Here is a 16,970-nt window from a genome sequence, read left to right on the forward strand (position 1 = left end):
CAGGAGGCGAGCATAGAACGCCAACGAGAGAAAAAGCGAGAGCAAGAGAGAACTGTACTCAGTGCATGCAATCTTTTTAATTATGAAAACACGGCTTTGTGTTTCATTTTGTTTTGTCGTCAGGGGCGCTATTCTATTCGGGCCCTTCTCCTTCCTCATCCGGCTGGTTCTTCCTTTTTTTTATATTATAACGCGCGCGCACCGCTGAAGTCAGGAGAGGGTGTGCAGGACTGGATAGGGTTCAGGAGAGGGGCAGAGATAGGGCAGGGTGAGATTGCTTTAGTAATGAATTACATGGCTTCGGGGTATGTGCCTGTCTGATGCGCTATGCTATACGAATACCGAGCATCACTTTCTGGATTTCGCTACGGCTCCTATCACTAAACTCGCGCACCTTCTTCCTCTACCTCTTCTTCTGCTTACGCTTCTTCTTCTCTTTTTTCTTTTCCTCCCCTTGCAGCTCCATCTTTTTCCCCGTCTTTTTCTCTTTCTCCCACTTTTGGTCGGTCACTTTTTACTTCTTTATTTCCATTTGGTTTTCCCTATTTCCCTAATTCTTATATCTTTTCGTCTCGTTTTATCTCAAATTAGTATATATATATATACTTTGAAACACTATACAACTGTATAGGTATATTCAGTTTGATATCTCGAAGAAATAAAATACAAATGACAGAAAATTGGAGTTAGCTGGAACACTTTCTTCTTGAGATAAAGCAGGTATAATATTCTCGCTGTCGGTATTTCCGTGTAATAAACGCTCGATCAAGTTGGCATAAGTACCGAAAAGAAGAAAATTTCTACGCGCTACAACGTTAGATTGCATATAGTTAGTGACCAAATACGATACTATCCGAAATAAAATTCGATTATAATTGTGCTTAACCTTTAGTTAATTTATAACATGTAGATACTAACGATGAATTTTGAATACTTTGCCGTATTATAGAAACTACAAACTTCGTCCCAACGCCGTCTAATAAGCATGGCCATTAAATTATTCGCATAAAAACGGTATCTACGTAGGTATAGGTACTCGTAGTTTTTACTTATAACGATTAAAAATATAACTTGTTACCTGCTGTTTATACTCCGTTAGAAATGTAATTTATTAAAACCGTTAATCCATTCGCATTCGTAATAATAAATATGTAATCGAAACTATTCAAATCGCTCAAGTACGTATTTCGAATACAACTTCTAAATAACTTATATTTGGGCAAAGGAATTTTATGTTAAACGTTTCAGTCCGTCGTTTTGTTTTCATCCATCTATTTCCGTTTTCATTGCAGCAACAGCATAACGTTCTCGTTCTGTATAGCGACGGTATAATTTCTAGTTATAAGTTATAACCTCGATTCAAAATGAAAGGTGAAAAAATTGGAGCTTAACCAAACGTTAAAATGAATATTAAATAGTTGATGTGACTATTAGGAGAAAAATTGCTAACGGGACAAGAAAATTACCTAATGAACAAAGTGGAATAATAAACTACATGAACGAAGGAGAGTTTCAAGAATGCAAATTGTAAAAAGCGAGAGAAAATCTTGAAAAATCAAAATTCAGGTATCAACGTTCTTTGGAGAAAAAATTCTGCGCGGTACGATTTAGTGAATTTTCCACAAGAGGGGTGTGTACTTATCTCCATGGAAGTGGTACCGCCCCTAGAACCGGTGGACCAATCCCGTGATATAAACCAACCCCCGTTCTGCACGTAACTCGGAGCTTGATCGAGGGTGAACTCTCGAAAGGAGACTTCAGTTTTCTCGGTGTCGTCTATCGAGAACGATAAAACGACTCTCTCGCAGTGAGATTCCAGGGTAAAAAGAACGCAAAGCTATATCTTTGTTAGTTTTGCCAAACAACCGACAACTTACGAAAGGATGGCAGGCCCGTATTTATCACCCTTAGGACCTCAGGCTGACTTGCTCACCGAATATATGTTTGGAAGACGTCGTCAGGTCAGTGTACGTTTCTTTTTTGCTACTGTTTAGCTCCTTTTTTTCTATATTTTCACATATTCGTGCTTGTATTATTAAAAGCAGCCAAATCGTGTTCGAATCTCCTTCTTCTCCCTTCTCCCTCGCAATTTTCTTTCGCTGTGTTCCTTCTTTCATACACAATCTTCACTGATGCATATTTTGTATAATACTACCTTTTATTATTATCTAACGGTATAATGCTTTATTCCTATAAAAACAATGTGTGATAGGAACATATTCGAAATAACAATTAACGGCAAAAGTGCTGTTTAGTTCGTTTTAATTAGTTATCGCTTAATCGTTATGAAGCAGGTTGTTTTCATTTATTGGAAACCAGTGACTGAAAAATATTGTACACATATGTAGATACAAGAAAAAAATTTTGTCGTCAGATTCATGTCCATATGTAAACAAATTCTGTCGTTATAAGAGAGCCGTTTAATTCTTTTGCGTATTACTCGACCAAGTAAAATATTGATTATTGATTACGATTATGTTCTATTATGTTCTTCTTTACCGTATAAACGAATCATCGATTTATTCCTTTACGAGATTATGCCAACTTGGTACATTTGTTTTGGTGGTAATGTAATTGTAAGTTTTTACGCTCGAATATGTTAATATGAACTTTGTACTTAACTGAATGTCATAAGATGGTTTTCCGATCGTTACGAACGATTTATTATCGCTAAAGAGAATTCCAGCGCTAACTAAAAGCAAGCGCATAATTGACAACTGACTAAAATCAAACTGCGCTGTATTTCGCTGCAATAGCTATCGGCTATTAACTATTCCTACGTATATGTATATATATAATAAAAAAAAGTAGAGATACGTTCATTTATTTATAACAGATGAGTATCTATACATGAACCATTGTTATACCTAAAATCGTAGTTAAACAATGCGTCAAATTTATATAAAATTCTCTACTAACGCATTAATCTGCTAGCACAAGGGATGTAAAAGTGAAACGAAAACAAACACGAAAGAACTACTCCTCTGATGATTAATTCATATACCTACAGCTTTGTCAAACGTTACAAGTTACGTAAAAACGTAATAATATACTTCTCAAAATACGTGTAATTTCTTCCGTAAAAGATTCTTATTAAATATGAAAAATACTCTAAATGCCAAAAGCTTGACCATTACGCGATTACGTAACAACGATCAACCTCAAATTTATATACCTATATGTAATAAATTCTATAATGTAAGCAGTTATAAAAAAAAGACTGAAAATTTTAAAAAGGTAATGAAAATATTATATATTCGTCATTCATATATGTATATACCTATCCTAGTACGCTAATGCTTGTAAACTGTATTTCTAAAATAAAAGAATTACATATCGCTTTAATTCACATTAATACAGAATTCGTAAAATTAATTGGTTATTTTTATTCTTTTATCATTTATGATTTTTATTTTCCTGTCGATTAATTTTATGCTACAGTTCCAAAATATTTTCTTCTTATATAGCCTTCATGTATATTTTGTCTGCCTTCCATCTTCCAAACGTACAAAAAACCTGTTGTTATCTTATCTTTTAATTGATTAGTTATGTATGTGTGTGTGTGTGTATATATGTATAATAAAGATATAGATAGTATATACCTACGTATAATATATGAACGCATATATTAATGCATAGTAGGTAAACAAAGAAATTAGTTGCAACAGTGTGTAAACATACTACATAAATGAAAAAATCTACTAATATTTACCCAGTTTGAAACTTTGTATATTAAAAGTATGTATGCATATGATGAAGGTTTATTGGAATTTCATGATGTCGTACATTATTTAAATAACATTTCGTTAGGTTTTAGATGACAGATCTCCGGAGGTACAGTCAACGTACCTACTGATATTTATACAGATAGAAATTCAAAAACATAGAAAAATGAATAAAACTAAAAAGACAGTTGCTTTAAAACGTAATAATATGAACAATCGGAACAACGAAAATAATTCGATTGATTCTAAGCATATATGTACCTACTTACCATAGGTATATACTTAATATCAAACAAGGAAATTTTCTTATATTTATATAAAGTATGTATTTTTCTGAATAGTAAAGTGAAATAAGTTGACGTAAGGAAATAAGAAATTGAAATGAAATAAAATTCAACATAATTTAGTATAATCATGGTCTCTCTGTAATTAAAATTAAACCTAAATTAATTTTCAGTATTTTAATATTTTTAGTATTTCCCATTCTTATTATTTTTTTTTTTTTTTTACCAAACCAAACATATATAACGCATTTTTATTTATTTGGCAGGAAAATCAATAAAAATAATTTTTATTATTTTCCAACGCTACTCATGTAGATTATCATACTATGATAATCTGATCTGACAATGAGATCAACTATGTGATATAAGTTTAGGGACATAAAACGTAGTAGTAAATATCTTTATACGATCATTAATTATTGTTAATCATGTCTGAATAGAGACGCAATCGGACGACTTTCACTCCGCAACAGCTTCAAGAATTGGAGTCGCTGTTCCAGAAAACGCACTATCCTGACGTTTTTCTAAGAGAAGAAGTCGCTCTTAGGATTTCACTTTCAGAGGCTCGTGTTCAGGTTAATAAACATAAATATTTTTCCCTGTTAACCCATAAATAGGTATTCTTCTTTGTTTTTTTTTTCTTATTATCAAATTAACAGGAAATTACTTTACTTTTAGGGAAATCACCTATTAGTTGTTGCTTTATGCATAAATCCTTCTTTATACGAAACCGAATTACAATTTATTTAGACACCATGTAAATGTATGTAAGAGATTTTTATTTTTCTCTCCAATCGTTTTTAAATCTGGAATTGACATCGCCCAAAATTTTTTACTAGAATTATCCGAATAATGGAAGAAACATTTAAAAAATAATTCGAAAACTATAGAGCTACTTGAATATCGATGTAACGTGTCTTCAAGTCTGTTTATAAAATATAATTTCCCACAGTTTGATTAGTATCTACCTATATTTAGCTGAAATTCTGTGTCAAAATTTTCTATTCACCCAACTACTATAATTTCTTTCGAATTTGTTGATGAATACAGAATCTTTCAAAAACCTCGTTTGCTACGGCCATTTTATTCTTCGCTATTTGACGGAGTCAAGCTGCACTACGCGTTTAGAGCTTCAAAGAGGTAATATAATAAAACAGAATACTTTATACAGTTGAAAAGATCATCATTTTTGCGGGGGATATTTACAAGTACATGATTTTAGAATGTTTTATAATTGAAATTATATTATTGTAACTAAATAACAAAAGTGCTTATTTTTATACAAATTACAGAAGCGACGCTAATATTCCATTACAATTTATAGCGAATATCGATCTATATTTTGTGGAGAATAATTTTTTGTAACCATCGATCTACACTCGAATAATTTGTTCCGTAAAGAGCATTAATGTTAATTTCCATGTGGGAAACATTTAGGCAAATAGTTAATATGGAAATATTTGATTAGCGATAGAAAAATTGGTAACAGACTAAAATGATAGGTATTAAAAATTGTATTTATAATATGACAAGAAAACGTTCAAAAACCTATTTCTATAATCGATACGCGTGATTAGCAAAATAAAATCTGCAATATTATTTTACAAGTCCATCTAAACACAGCTAAAATATCATAAAAAATTAAATAGTGCTAAATTATTTAACTAATCTATTTGCCGCCTGTTTTTTATTATAAACCACAAAGTCTGTAGTATCTACATTTTACAAAAATAAGTTCCTATCGGTATTTCATAATGTGTATGTAGCTACTTTTCAGCTGAAAATACTTATTTTATTTATGAAATAATAACGTGAATTATTTGCTATTTTAGGTTTGGTTTCAGAATCGGCGAGCAAAGTGGCGGAAACAAGCCCGATTGCAATTGTTACAAGATGCATGGAGAATGCGATGTTTGGGATTAGGAAGTGCAGCACCCCTTCTTTTAAGGCCGCCACCTACAGCATCTTTGGAACGACCTGATGCTGCGACACCACCACCCCCGCCTCCCCCACCTCCGCCGCCTCCACCGCCTTCAGCCTCTGCTTCTACCAACGGACCACCTATAACTATAACGGCGAGCAACGCGGACAAAATACCTGACGCTTCAACTTTATCCGTTTGCAGAGATTACAGGATTCTTCCACCTCCTCACGGGTAATAAAATTACTTTCCTTAATCGTATTCCACTTTTACTAATTCAAACATGCAAACAGTAGAACAAGAATTTACGCAAAACGATATAACGCAGTCGTAAAATCAATGGACAGTGTTGGATTGTTGAGTATCGAAACGTATTATTTATTACATGGCATAAACCCAAAACACACACTCTCTCTCTCTCTCCTAACTGTTCTTTCCTGCCTTTCGAAAGTAGATATACGTTCTAATCCTAATACCTTATATATCCCTAGATTTAATGAAACGTCGTAACTCACATCGGAATATTAATTTACAAATAACTTTTGCAGCCCAAAATTTAAATGTTTCTAGGAAATGGATATACTACTGAATGCTGCTACATCAATGGATAGCCTTCTTAAAACTTCAATTTACAACTGCGCTATGCCGTTTCTATCTAGTACCTAAGTATACATAGGCGTGTTTTAAATTAGACTTTTGATTGATTAACTTCTACATTTAATTTTCTTAATATTCGACAGAGTATGTGAATATGCCGTATCCTAGCGTATTTTCGACATTTATGTTCCAATTCAAATGAAAAAATTCGCACACATACGCACCTGTCGTAGCAAAACCATCAATCTTATATAATATACAGAAATAGTATTATTCAAAATTCGAAGTTAATAAAGGATTAAGAGGAAAGTTCTTAATTCATTAATTGTACGTTATTTCAGCATTTGAATTATTTAAACTCTTCTAATAATAGCTACTTTATGTAAAGGATACAGTAATTAATAATGTTACATAAAAGTATTTCATGTTACATTGCTCTTAATACTATAGAGGAAATTATTGTTCCAACATACCGAAAAGGTTACAAAAAGGATCGGTCATCTTGTACTGAGTATTTTAAAATAATCTTTAGAATGCAAACATGAAATTTCGATTGATCAAGTTTCCAGTTTAACACGCGATATAAATTTTTATCTTAGATATTTAAAAATTCATCGATACGAGGAAATTGACGCTTCTTTCTAATAATTAAATCTATTGTAATATAATATAATTAAATTCGTAAAGTTGAAACAAATAAGAAACAAACGATATTTATTGATGCGAAATTTTTTAATTATATACTTAGTGTTTCTATGACATATGATAGATTGGAGAAAAACTTTCATTAACTTCGATGAAACAGATATTTTGTTCTATAACAAAATGAAACATTTCATTTATTGAAACTACGTAAAAATATGTAAAAGATAAAGAGGAATACAAGAAAATAAGAATAAGGGATATTCTTCCAAATACTATATACATAAATAAGTACATAGTAGCAGTGGACGCTAATAAATATGAAGTGTGTACTTAGTATCTACAATATAAAAAATATGCATAAGTATAAATATGTTTGTGATTCCTAGTAGGTACACATAATTTACGAGACTAGATGTATCTATGTCCATACATTCAGATATTGAATTAATGTGTTCGTTATAACTGTAACATACCTATGCAATATACCTGTTTATGTAAATGCGGAAAGACACTTCATTTTTATAACTAGGTGCATTAGCTTACGACTTTTTACATATTAATAGTATTTATATATGTGTGATAATATGTATTTTGCACTTTTATCCTTAAAATTTCATTCACATAGAAAGGACAATTATTACATTTCAGATATTCTCTGACCTGTGAAAAGTCTCCAGAAAGAATGAAATGTGGTTGTGGTTCTCCACCAAGAATATGCGGCAGTCCAGTAGAAAGAGACATCAATTTAACCGCTAGAGATAGGCCTCAAGAGGCTGAGATGGATCTCACCGTGAAGGGTCCACCCAGGCACACACCGACCGCTACTTTATTCCATCAGCTACCCCAACAAGAACTCAGTCCATCGCAAAATGTCGACGAACCTTTGGACGTTACACTTAATGCTAACAAAAACAATTAATTGTTTCTTGTTACGTTAGCTTTATATAATTCAGTTTCTCACTCGCGACTTACTTATTATTTCTTCACTTTTTCAATCGAAAGAATCAAATATCTACAATGGACAAATCAGCTGTTGAAAAATCTTTGTTCTAAAGGTACGTCGTTAAAATTTCAAATAAAAATGCTACTTACAATTATATTAAAGTACTCAAGTAGTTAGTTTAAAATTGAATATTTCTCCACAAATAACTTTCACTTTATATTTGTAACATTATTATTTTTCGATCTTGACAATGTTACAAGTGCTTCGTTAAACACAGTATTTTAGGTAATCTCACTAAAAATCCTTATATATTTTACGTTCTACATCCTCTTCTTGCTCAATATTTTACAAAATTACGAAATATCTCAATCATTATTTATTGTATGTTGCGTAATTTTTATTATCTCATTTATTTTTATTGGGATAAAAAAATATAGTTTATTTTCTTTTCTACATATATAGAAATGTACATATAATATGTATATGTATTCTTCATTGTCTTTACCAAATTATATTCATTGATATAATGTATTATTAAGAATGATAATTGATTATATAAAATGTACTATTTATTTTATTGTTATAGTCAAAACGTTTCTTTCTTTTTAAAAAATATGTCAGAAGTAATGGATTTTGTAAAAGTTATGTGGTTTTAAAAGCACATGGTAATGAACAAACTTTTTTCTATAAAACAAGCGTTCTAAAAATACATTAACCATTTAAGCGATTATGTCGCATGCGTTAAAACTGAACTCAATTCGCATTCATAAAAAGAATGACGGATATAATCGGTTTATAAAAATTTATGTCGAGTACGTTGTGCTATGAGATTGTTCTGCGTTGGTACCTTCCAATGTCTCATCACACTAATCGTCTTCTTTAAACTTATTTTTTCCTGTTCAATAATAAATTCAGCCCTCAAGATACTGTATTGATTATAATGGACATACATACGTATACGCTAGTGGAAGAAAATTCGTGCCACTGTGAAGTACATTCTACACTTTCACCGATAAACCACAACTAGAACTTTCGCGGGGTTAACATCAGTTTTATTTTTTACAATTACATATGTAGTTATTACCACCTAGTCATAATTTTATTTTGTTATTAATAAAAATTACCTAATAAAATAAATTCTATGTTTATTTACATTTTACTGCTAATGATGTAATGTTCTTAATACATTTTAAATCGTATGATCTAAAATACGATCTGAAATTACAGGACATACACAGAAAGCATTTTTTTTAAATTCTAGAAATAAAATAGTGACCTTGTAAGGGTTACATATATTCACAATATTATTACTATATTTACATTACATATATGTTACATATATTATTTCATGCAAACATTAAATGCTTTTTACGTTCGTATAATATATATATAATATATTACATTTTTAAATTGTTACCATCTATTAATTCGACTGTTAATAAAAGACTAATGTAATAATAATTATAAAACGATAATTATACTTTTACGTCAATTCAGTTTTATCCATATTGTAGATATTATGAAGTTGAAGGTGCTGCTCAAGTATAGTAATAAATGTAGCATGAAATAATTGACTGTCGTTTTATCAGCATCTCATTTTTCGCTGTGAATGCATACTATGGATACGTGATGAATGGAATGGTGATTTTTAAACTGCTTCAACCACCCTGTGCTCGTGTGAAAGTTGGATATGAATTCTATTTCTTCATGTAATTGTGCCTCTTTGTTCCGAAGCACTAGATCAATCACAGAACCGTTGCCTAATCATTTCTTGCTCTGAAAACCATCAACGTACAAACGATTATCTCATTATTTATTCTGTGTTCTACTGACCTTTCTACCTTGTTATGTAACATGTATTATATTGTCTCAATCGTATCTTGTTAGTAAATTATGAGCTTATTTTTATTATCTCACCGCTTTCGTTCCGCTTTTATATTACTCTTTGAGAAACTCTTCTTCTGAGTTTCTGATGACGTAGGATAGCTTTCATCAGACCGATTCTTCAGTTATCATGATGCACTTTAAGTATCATTTTGAACCTACAGAATAAATCAAAGTGTTTTTGGTAATTTTAATAAAGAGTTAAATAAATCAAAATGTTTTTCCTTATTATATATTATGCACATATTCTTTTGTGCTCATAATTCACAATAGTTAAATTTCAACATTCTGAAACTCTTCTCGTACTTGTTTAATTTTATGGATTATAGTTTATATACTTTTTATGTAGTAATAAGTCTCAAAGCACTATTCTCTAATTGTCTAACAATATCCACATGTTATTAGAGAGAAAAATGTCTACATTCTTATATGTTTGTCTTTTATATATGATTTTTCACTGACTAAAGCTGTAAAATATTTACCTTTTTTACAAAACCTCTATATTTTCCTTAGCTAAATGGTAATTTTTTATTTGTTAAAATTTTTTGCCACTGATGAGAGCAAAAGTGTATATTGCTTTTTTATAAGAAATTATTGATTTATTACTTGTAAACTTCAATCACACAAAAGCCTTAATAAAAGTAAATGTATAAAATGGTGAGAAGAAAAAAGTGTAAAATTAATACTAAAATTGATACTTATGCATATGTATGAATACCTTTCACCTTTCACTATGTTAGTAACAATCATCATTTCTGAAATAATATACACTGTATTTATTCGTTGCATGTGTTAATTATTCTTCATTTATTTTTTATTCATTTTTCATTATATTTTATGGTGTTTCTTTTGCTTTAACTTTCAAATTTTCTTCCATTCCCCATTGTTTGTCTTGCACATTGGATATTTTAACAGCGTAATGAATTAACAATGCAGGATATATAGACAAAGAAAGCAAAAGATTTAAAGAATAGATTTGTTTCTATGGATATCCTTGATCTTTTTATCAAATTCTATCCTTATTTTAAAGCAACCTCTCAGGTATCATTTAGTTATAAATTAGTTCATAGTTAATCAATTATGTCTTTAATATCTGCTTAATTTCTTTCGTGTTCTTCTTATTTTCAACCTTTTTATTTCATATAAGTGCGAAGGTAGATGAATATTATATTGTATTATGTAACTATCACTTTTCATAATTCGGGTATTTTCTATGATTCTTCTTACAAAATGCAGCAATATTTATTGTTTAATCTTATTGAACATTTATTCTTCTCTACAATTTGTACGAGGTAAGCTGCTGGTATGCACCATCGTTTGAGAATCTTACATCACATACAGGACTCTTCATTATATCTTCTCCTTGTGATTATATCAAACTATTGTTATACAGAAACTTTTGAGACATTTTAGAGACATTTCATGATAAATATTTTTTTATGAGTAAGAAGTGCCTGTAAGGTTTGAAAGTAAAACTATTTCTTTTTTGTTTTCATTTAGGTATATTTTTTTAGATAGATGTATAGTCAACTCCAAGACGGATACATATACTTATAGTATTTAGTATCCCAAAGTTATTCAAGCTTGTTGTTACATGAATTAAAAAAAATAACTTTAAGTACAATCGCTGTGTACAAGTATTGGGTCCCCCGGAAAGTTCGTTCCGAATTACATTTCGATTCAATATACATTTATTGAATTATATAGGTGTCATTTTGTTCCACAACCTTTCTTCATCTTTCACGCAACTTGAATATTCCATCCTTCCAGAACCTCTTAGGTTTTTCGGCGGAAAACTTTTCAATATGATCTTTCATGTCGACCAAATTCCTCAAAGATCGGAACGAACTTTCCGGGTGATTCAATACAAATATTTTCCTGTTTTTCCTGCTCTTTCACTACATAAGACAATATCTAAAAAATAGAACAATTAAATATTATAATAATTTATTTTATTCATACATAGTTTTTAAACCCACTTTTAATATTTTCAATACAAAAAGATATAAATATGAACAAGTAGTATTAAAAACTAATGATAGTATATTGAAACAGGTAATAATGAGTTGATAATAACTCATATGATATACATACAAAAACATTTCTTTATTATATATCTCATAATATAGAAGGAAATATAATTCTAGTATCTTTATATAAAATTAATAAAGCAAACAAAACAAATAATACATTTAAGGCAGTGAATTTAATATTAATGAATAAATATTAATCTTTGTGTTAGTATGAAATTATTATACATTAATATTTCTTAAAAATTAGTAATAAAAACATTAATTAAATAACATGTATCATTAATTTATAATAGTAAAATGTTCTATAATGTAATGTTGGAAGAAGGAAACTAATTTTAGCATGTAGTAGGCCTTTAGGAAACATTAACGCACTTTTTAAATTCGCAGAATTACTCTTTTTTATGGTAAAAATTATTAGGCCTATTGAATATATCGAAGTGTCTCGATATTAATATAATATTCAGTCTTATGTTGCCTTTCTACTATTTTTCTCATCAATATTTTATGTCTCATAAACGTATGCAAAAGCTCCTGAAAGTAATGAATATGTTAAAATAAATTTAATGTCAGTGTCATAACAAAATAAAAATGATAATAAAATTTATACGTCTTACTTTGAAAAATCACTACTTTTTTCTATAATATGTTCAAATTCAGCAAAGCTAAGTGCACCATCATCATCCAAATCTGCTTCATCAAGTATATATTGGAGAACCTGTTGAATATCTGTCTCGTTTAATCTTTGTGGAGCAGTAAGTCTATCTACAACTTGTCTTAAATCTCCAATACCAAGCATATCATCTCCATCAAAATCTGTATACAATATAATTCAATCAATAGATTAAATTTATAAAGAAACTGACAAATAAGATGTAAATATTACCGAATATTCTGAAAGCATGTTCTGCTTTTACAGCTTTTGGAGCTGCGTCACTAAAAACAGACATCATGTCTAAAAAATCTTCGAACGTACAATCTCCATCTTGACTAGAACTAAAAACTTTACAAATCCGGTCTCCGAAAGGATTTGCTCTTAATTCAGGATATTGTAAGATTTTAGACATTGGAAGTTTTGCATTTCTATTATGACCAACCTTCTCTGGAGCAAGTGCTTTAAACTTTTGATGTGCACTGTTATACAAAATCAAAATTTCACACATGAATTAGTGACATTCAATATATAGACTGTTAGTTTAAATACAGAAATATGAAAAGTTGCTAATAATACATAATAATACATAAGAATATAAGAACTGTTCTTAATTATATGATCATAATAACTGTATAGGAATAAACACAATCATAAAATTATTGATATTTTATTGCATGTTCTGTATGTACGTGTCTGTGATACAATTAATAAAATATTGAACATTAATGGTTCTTAGATATAATAAATAAAAATGTTGTATGTCTGAGGGTAAAATATTTTTACAAAATAATCAGAATAACATAAGATATTTGTATTTGAAATACGTATAAAATATCACATTAAAACAGATCTATTCTTCATTTTGAAACATATATGTAAAATATAAAAGTAAATCTGTTTTTTATTCTTCATAAATACATTCAAATACATTACATCGAAAGATTAAAAATCTAAAGTAATATCTATATTATTATTGTAAAAAACAGAATATAAATAGCTATGCATCTTCCTTTTTCTAATATTAAATAAACCAATGTGTTAGAATAATCATTGTATATTCCTAACTATTACAAGAAGCTGTTAAATAGATATTATTTAAATTATTTAAGTATACTTACTGCAATACTTCTTTTTTCGTAAAATATGTCAAATCCTATAATATAAGATAAGATTAAATAATTAAACAAAATTTATGGATATTGAGTTATTAAGAACAACCAAATACCTGGTAATCTTGTAATTCTTCTTCAGAAAATTGACTTTTACCCACTCCCATCTTTTATGGAACTCAAAAAATTAATTTACTACCCTCTACACAATTACTAATCAATAATATTTATTTTTTCAAGGCATTAGATTTATGATCTCCTATATTAATGTTACGCTTGTCTTTAGCGCCTCAAACGATCGATAAATTTCTTTTATCTAAAGAGAATACTATTCATCTGCAGATAATACAAGATGATATCCACAATGAATAAATATACTGTTTTTTAAATAAATATCGATTAATATCGTATAACAGGAATCTGAACATATCAATTTCGTTACTACAAATTGGTTTATGTGAAAGATATGAAAATTATTATTTAAATTTAAGATAGTTCATGTATATTCATTAACATACACACTGATGTTTTAGACATAAGTCAATACATATTAAGATTGTATTCAAATCATATTGAAATTCCTATACATTGTTATATATAATATAGTATCTATAATTATGTAAGAATAGTTTACTTATTCAATTGTAACAAATACATAAATTTTTTTAATACAGTTACAATTAATGTGAGAGCCTTATTTGAAAGATTTTTACATTGAACAATTCAAATTATTCGAATGTTTAAAATTTGTCTGTTTTAATCGTCCTCTGTTTACTTCGGTCTGATTGGTTCCAATATAGGGACCTGTGTCATACTTCTTGTATTGGTTTGTAGTTACGTTGGAATAGTTACAGTTGGTTACACGCAATGGCAAGTTGGATTTGTGCCATTTGTCAAAGTTCATTAATATTTCTGTGCAATTTGTGTTTTTTTTTTGTTTCTATTTTCTGTATTATATGATGTAAACACCAATCGTCGAATCTTTCCTTATAACTTGTACAACTTAAAATACTTCGTGCCAAAGTTATCTCTAAATTATATGAAGTGCAGTGACATAAATATTGAATAAAATAAAAGAAGGTTAAGAATCGGCTTATTGTAACATTGTAACCTATATAATTTGCTTTTTCTTCGGTTAGTTATTAGTGGACCCGATTTGTTCTATTTAATTACATTAAGTTCAATTATTATAGTTCTATTCATTTCTATTTATATTGCAGTCTGAATTAACAGCCAGTTTGTAAGAAGACATTGTAACATGGTTCAACAATATCAGTCACCTGTTCGGGTGTATAAGCATCCTTTTCCGCTCGTAATGATGGTGCGTTTGTTGTATATTTTTTTATTTCATTATCATTATTTATAGCAACCTATATTACTTTTTAACTTACTGAATTACATTTAGTTTACGCTATATCATATATATGATGTGTATATTATGTACATACATATTATGTGTAGTAAGGATTATATTACGTGTGTATATATGCAAATTAATAAGATGAACTATACATAATTTCAAAATTTGGAATTAGAAAACATGAATGCGTTATATCGTATGAAGTTTGTTAATAATTTATAGTTTGTGTGGATTAAAATGTTATATCACCGCTGTATATAGTTACTTACAAAACTGAACATACACACAATATAGAAATCTGTATGGTTTAAATAACATAACAAATAAAGAGATCTTTTTGTAAATAAAATTGGTTGTAGGCATATGTTAGTAATTAATCATTCAATAAAAGCATAAGAATTATATTAATATAATTTTATTCATTGAAATAAGCTAGATATAAAAATAGTATTTGCTACTATATAGTTTCATAATGCTATAAAATTCTTTGTGCGTGTGATTGTAAGACCTGTATTTTTTTTTAATAATTTCTGATCTTGTGTAAATTGAATATATTAATTTTAACTTTATTGAGAAATATTGCATTATTCTATAAATTTAGGTTACAAATCTTTTTGCAATTCCCAACAGTTTGTTCTATTTGCTATAGAAATATACGGTTCCTTTTATGCTGTCCTATTATTATAATTGTCATTTTGTGGTATCCAAAACAGTTTCCATTGAAATAATTTCCTTACTTTTCAATAGCATATCAATTGTCAATGTTTTTCATTTTAGGAGTAATTTTAATTTGCCTGATTATATATTCTCCATTTGTTTTAGTTATAACATTTTTCTTTCCTTGTTCTGTTTTATTATACAATATCTAATTGTATCTATAAATATAATATATGTATTTCTTATCTTTCGTATAGTAGTGTAAGCTCTATTTATTATGTCTTACAGATTTGCGCTGAGAATATAATTTTATCATTAATTTCCATGTTGAAATGTTAGTCTCTGGTCTGTTTAAAGCCATAATGCAAACTTTTATTAATATGTAAAGAAACAGAAATGATTATTGAATATAACATAGCGTAAGTTAAATATATGTTTTGGTGCTTTAGAAAATGCAGTTTTTAAGTAACTCTATCTATATAACAATCAATTCAATTTTTGGCAACAAAATGTACATATCATTTTATTTTAATGAATAAGATCATATTAATATAGCTGTATATAGTATTGGGTCATCCCAAAAACTCAAGGTTGTCCCAATAAAACAAACTGTATCATACCTAATTCAGTAAAATAATATACACAAAAAATGTTGTGCATCTATTATTTCCTTGTATTTCCTTGTAAAACAAAAGAAACTTTTGGGACAACCTAATAATTAATACATTGAAGATATTAAAGATGTAGTTGATTCATTCATGCTATATAGTATTTCTATTATAAATTATTTACTATTTAATGCATGTTAAGATACAACTTATTTTGAAATAATTACATTGTTTTAATAAAAAAGCATTTCAGATGCTAGCATGAACAAAATAATTGATTTTATTTCATTTATATATTTTTAATAGTGTTGATATAAAGATTTTTATAAATGCCTATTAACTAGTAAATTAAATTTATTTTGAAGAATAGGTAATTCTCTTTTAATGTAATTTTTAAATTACAAATATTTTATAATGCACATTTATAATAGATTGTATTTAATAGCATACACATATATGTAATATATAGTGCTCTATATTCATCATCATCCTAGGTTAAAACCAAACTCATATTTTTAATTTTATAGTATATTAGGCTGCATGGAAGAATTT

At 28.7% G+C, this 16,970-nt stretch overlaps 4 protein-coding genes across 13 annotated transcripts in view; 3 read left to right on the plus strand and 1 right to left on the minus strand.

Moving 5' to 3' along the window:
• LOC122573234 (palmitoyl-protein thioesterase 1) overlaps window positions 1-1,318 on the plus strand; it is a 63,799-nt gene extending 62,481 nt beyond the window's left edge. Inside the window, exon 8 of the mRNA XM_043739323.1 lies at window positions 1,293-1,318. Coding sequence (XP_043595258.1) covers window positions 1,293-1,303 — 11 coding nt within the window. The 3' untranslated portion in view covers window positions 1,304-1,318. The remainder of the gene's footprint in view (window positions 1-1,292) is intronic.
• Window positions 1,319-1,362: 44 nt separating this feature from the next.
• On the plus strand, window positions 1,363-8,474 carry LOC122573236 (homeobox protein aristaless-like 4). Of its 3 annotated transcripts, none has more exons than XM_043739325.1 (4): window positions 1,460-1,967; window positions 4,450-4,584; window positions 5,842-6,164; window positions 7,821-8,474. In XM_043739325.1, the coding sequence occupies exons 1-4, from the start codon at window positions 1,884-1,886 to the stop codon at window positions 8,089-8,091; spliced, it is 813 nt and encodes a 270-aa protein (XP_043595260.1). In that variant the 5' UTR covers window positions 1,460-1,883; the 3' UTR covers window positions 8,092-8,474. The 3 variants fall into 3 exon arrangements, with proteins under 3 accessions (XP_043595262.1, XP_043595260.1, XP_043595261.1); XM_043739326.1 differs by having other exon boundaries at window positions 1,460-1,961; XM_043739327.1 differs by lacking the exon at window positions 4,450-4,584 and having other exon boundaries at window positions 1,363-1,961.
• Window positions 8,475-8,690: 216 nt separating this feature from the next.
• Window positions 8,691-14,317, minus strand: LOC122573054 (calcium and integrin-binding protein 1-like). Of its 6 annotated transcripts, XR_006318651.1 has the most exons (8): window positions 13,910-14,317; window positions 13,803-13,837; window positions 12,916-13,163; window positions 12,647-12,845; window positions 12,405-12,563; window positions 10,482-11,913; window positions 10,033-10,157; window positions 8,691-9,891 (listed from the first exon to the last, which is right to left on the minus strand). XR_006318651.1 is itself a non-coding variant. In XM_043738966.1 (5 exons), exons 1-5 carry the CDS (start codon window positions 13,958-13,960, stop codon window positions 12,542-12,544), a joined length of 555 nt encoding a protein of 184 aa, XP_043594901.1. In that variant the 5' UTR covers window positions 13,961-14,317; the 3' UTR covers window positions 12,205-12,541. The 6 variants fall into 6 exon arrangements, 1 of the variants encoding a protein (XP_043594901.1); XR_006318652.1 differs by having other exon boundaries at window positions 8,691-10,157; window positions 10,718-11,913; XR_006318650.1 differs by having other exon boundaries at window positions 8,691-10,630; window positions 10,718-11,913.
• A 318-nt stretch (window positions 14,318-14,635) lies between these two features.
• LOC122572689 (protein real-time) overlaps window positions 14,636-16,970 on the plus strand; it is a 66,559-nt gene continuing 64,224 nt past the window's right edge. Inside the window, exons 1-2 of one of the 3 annotated variants that reach the window (XM_043737983.1) lie at window positions 14,636-14,927; window positions 15,014-15,114. In XM_043737983.1, coding sequence (XP_043593918.1) covers window positions 15,052-15,114 — 63 coding nt within the window. In that variant the 5' untranslated portion in view covers window positions 14,636-14,927; window positions 15,014-15,051. The remainder of the gene's footprint in view (window positions 14,928-15,013; window positions 15,115-16,970) is intronic. The other 2 variants (XM_043737981.1, XM_043737982.1) reach the window with 2 other exon arrangements.

Source organism: Bombus pyrosoma, linkage group LG11 (genome assembly GCF_014825855.1).
Source record: "Bombus pyrosoma isolate SC7728 linkage group LG11, ASM1482585v1, whole genome shotgun sequence".
Lineage (NCBI taxonomy): Eukaryota > Metazoa > Arthropoda > Insecta > Hymenoptera > Apidae > Bombus > Bombus pyrosoma.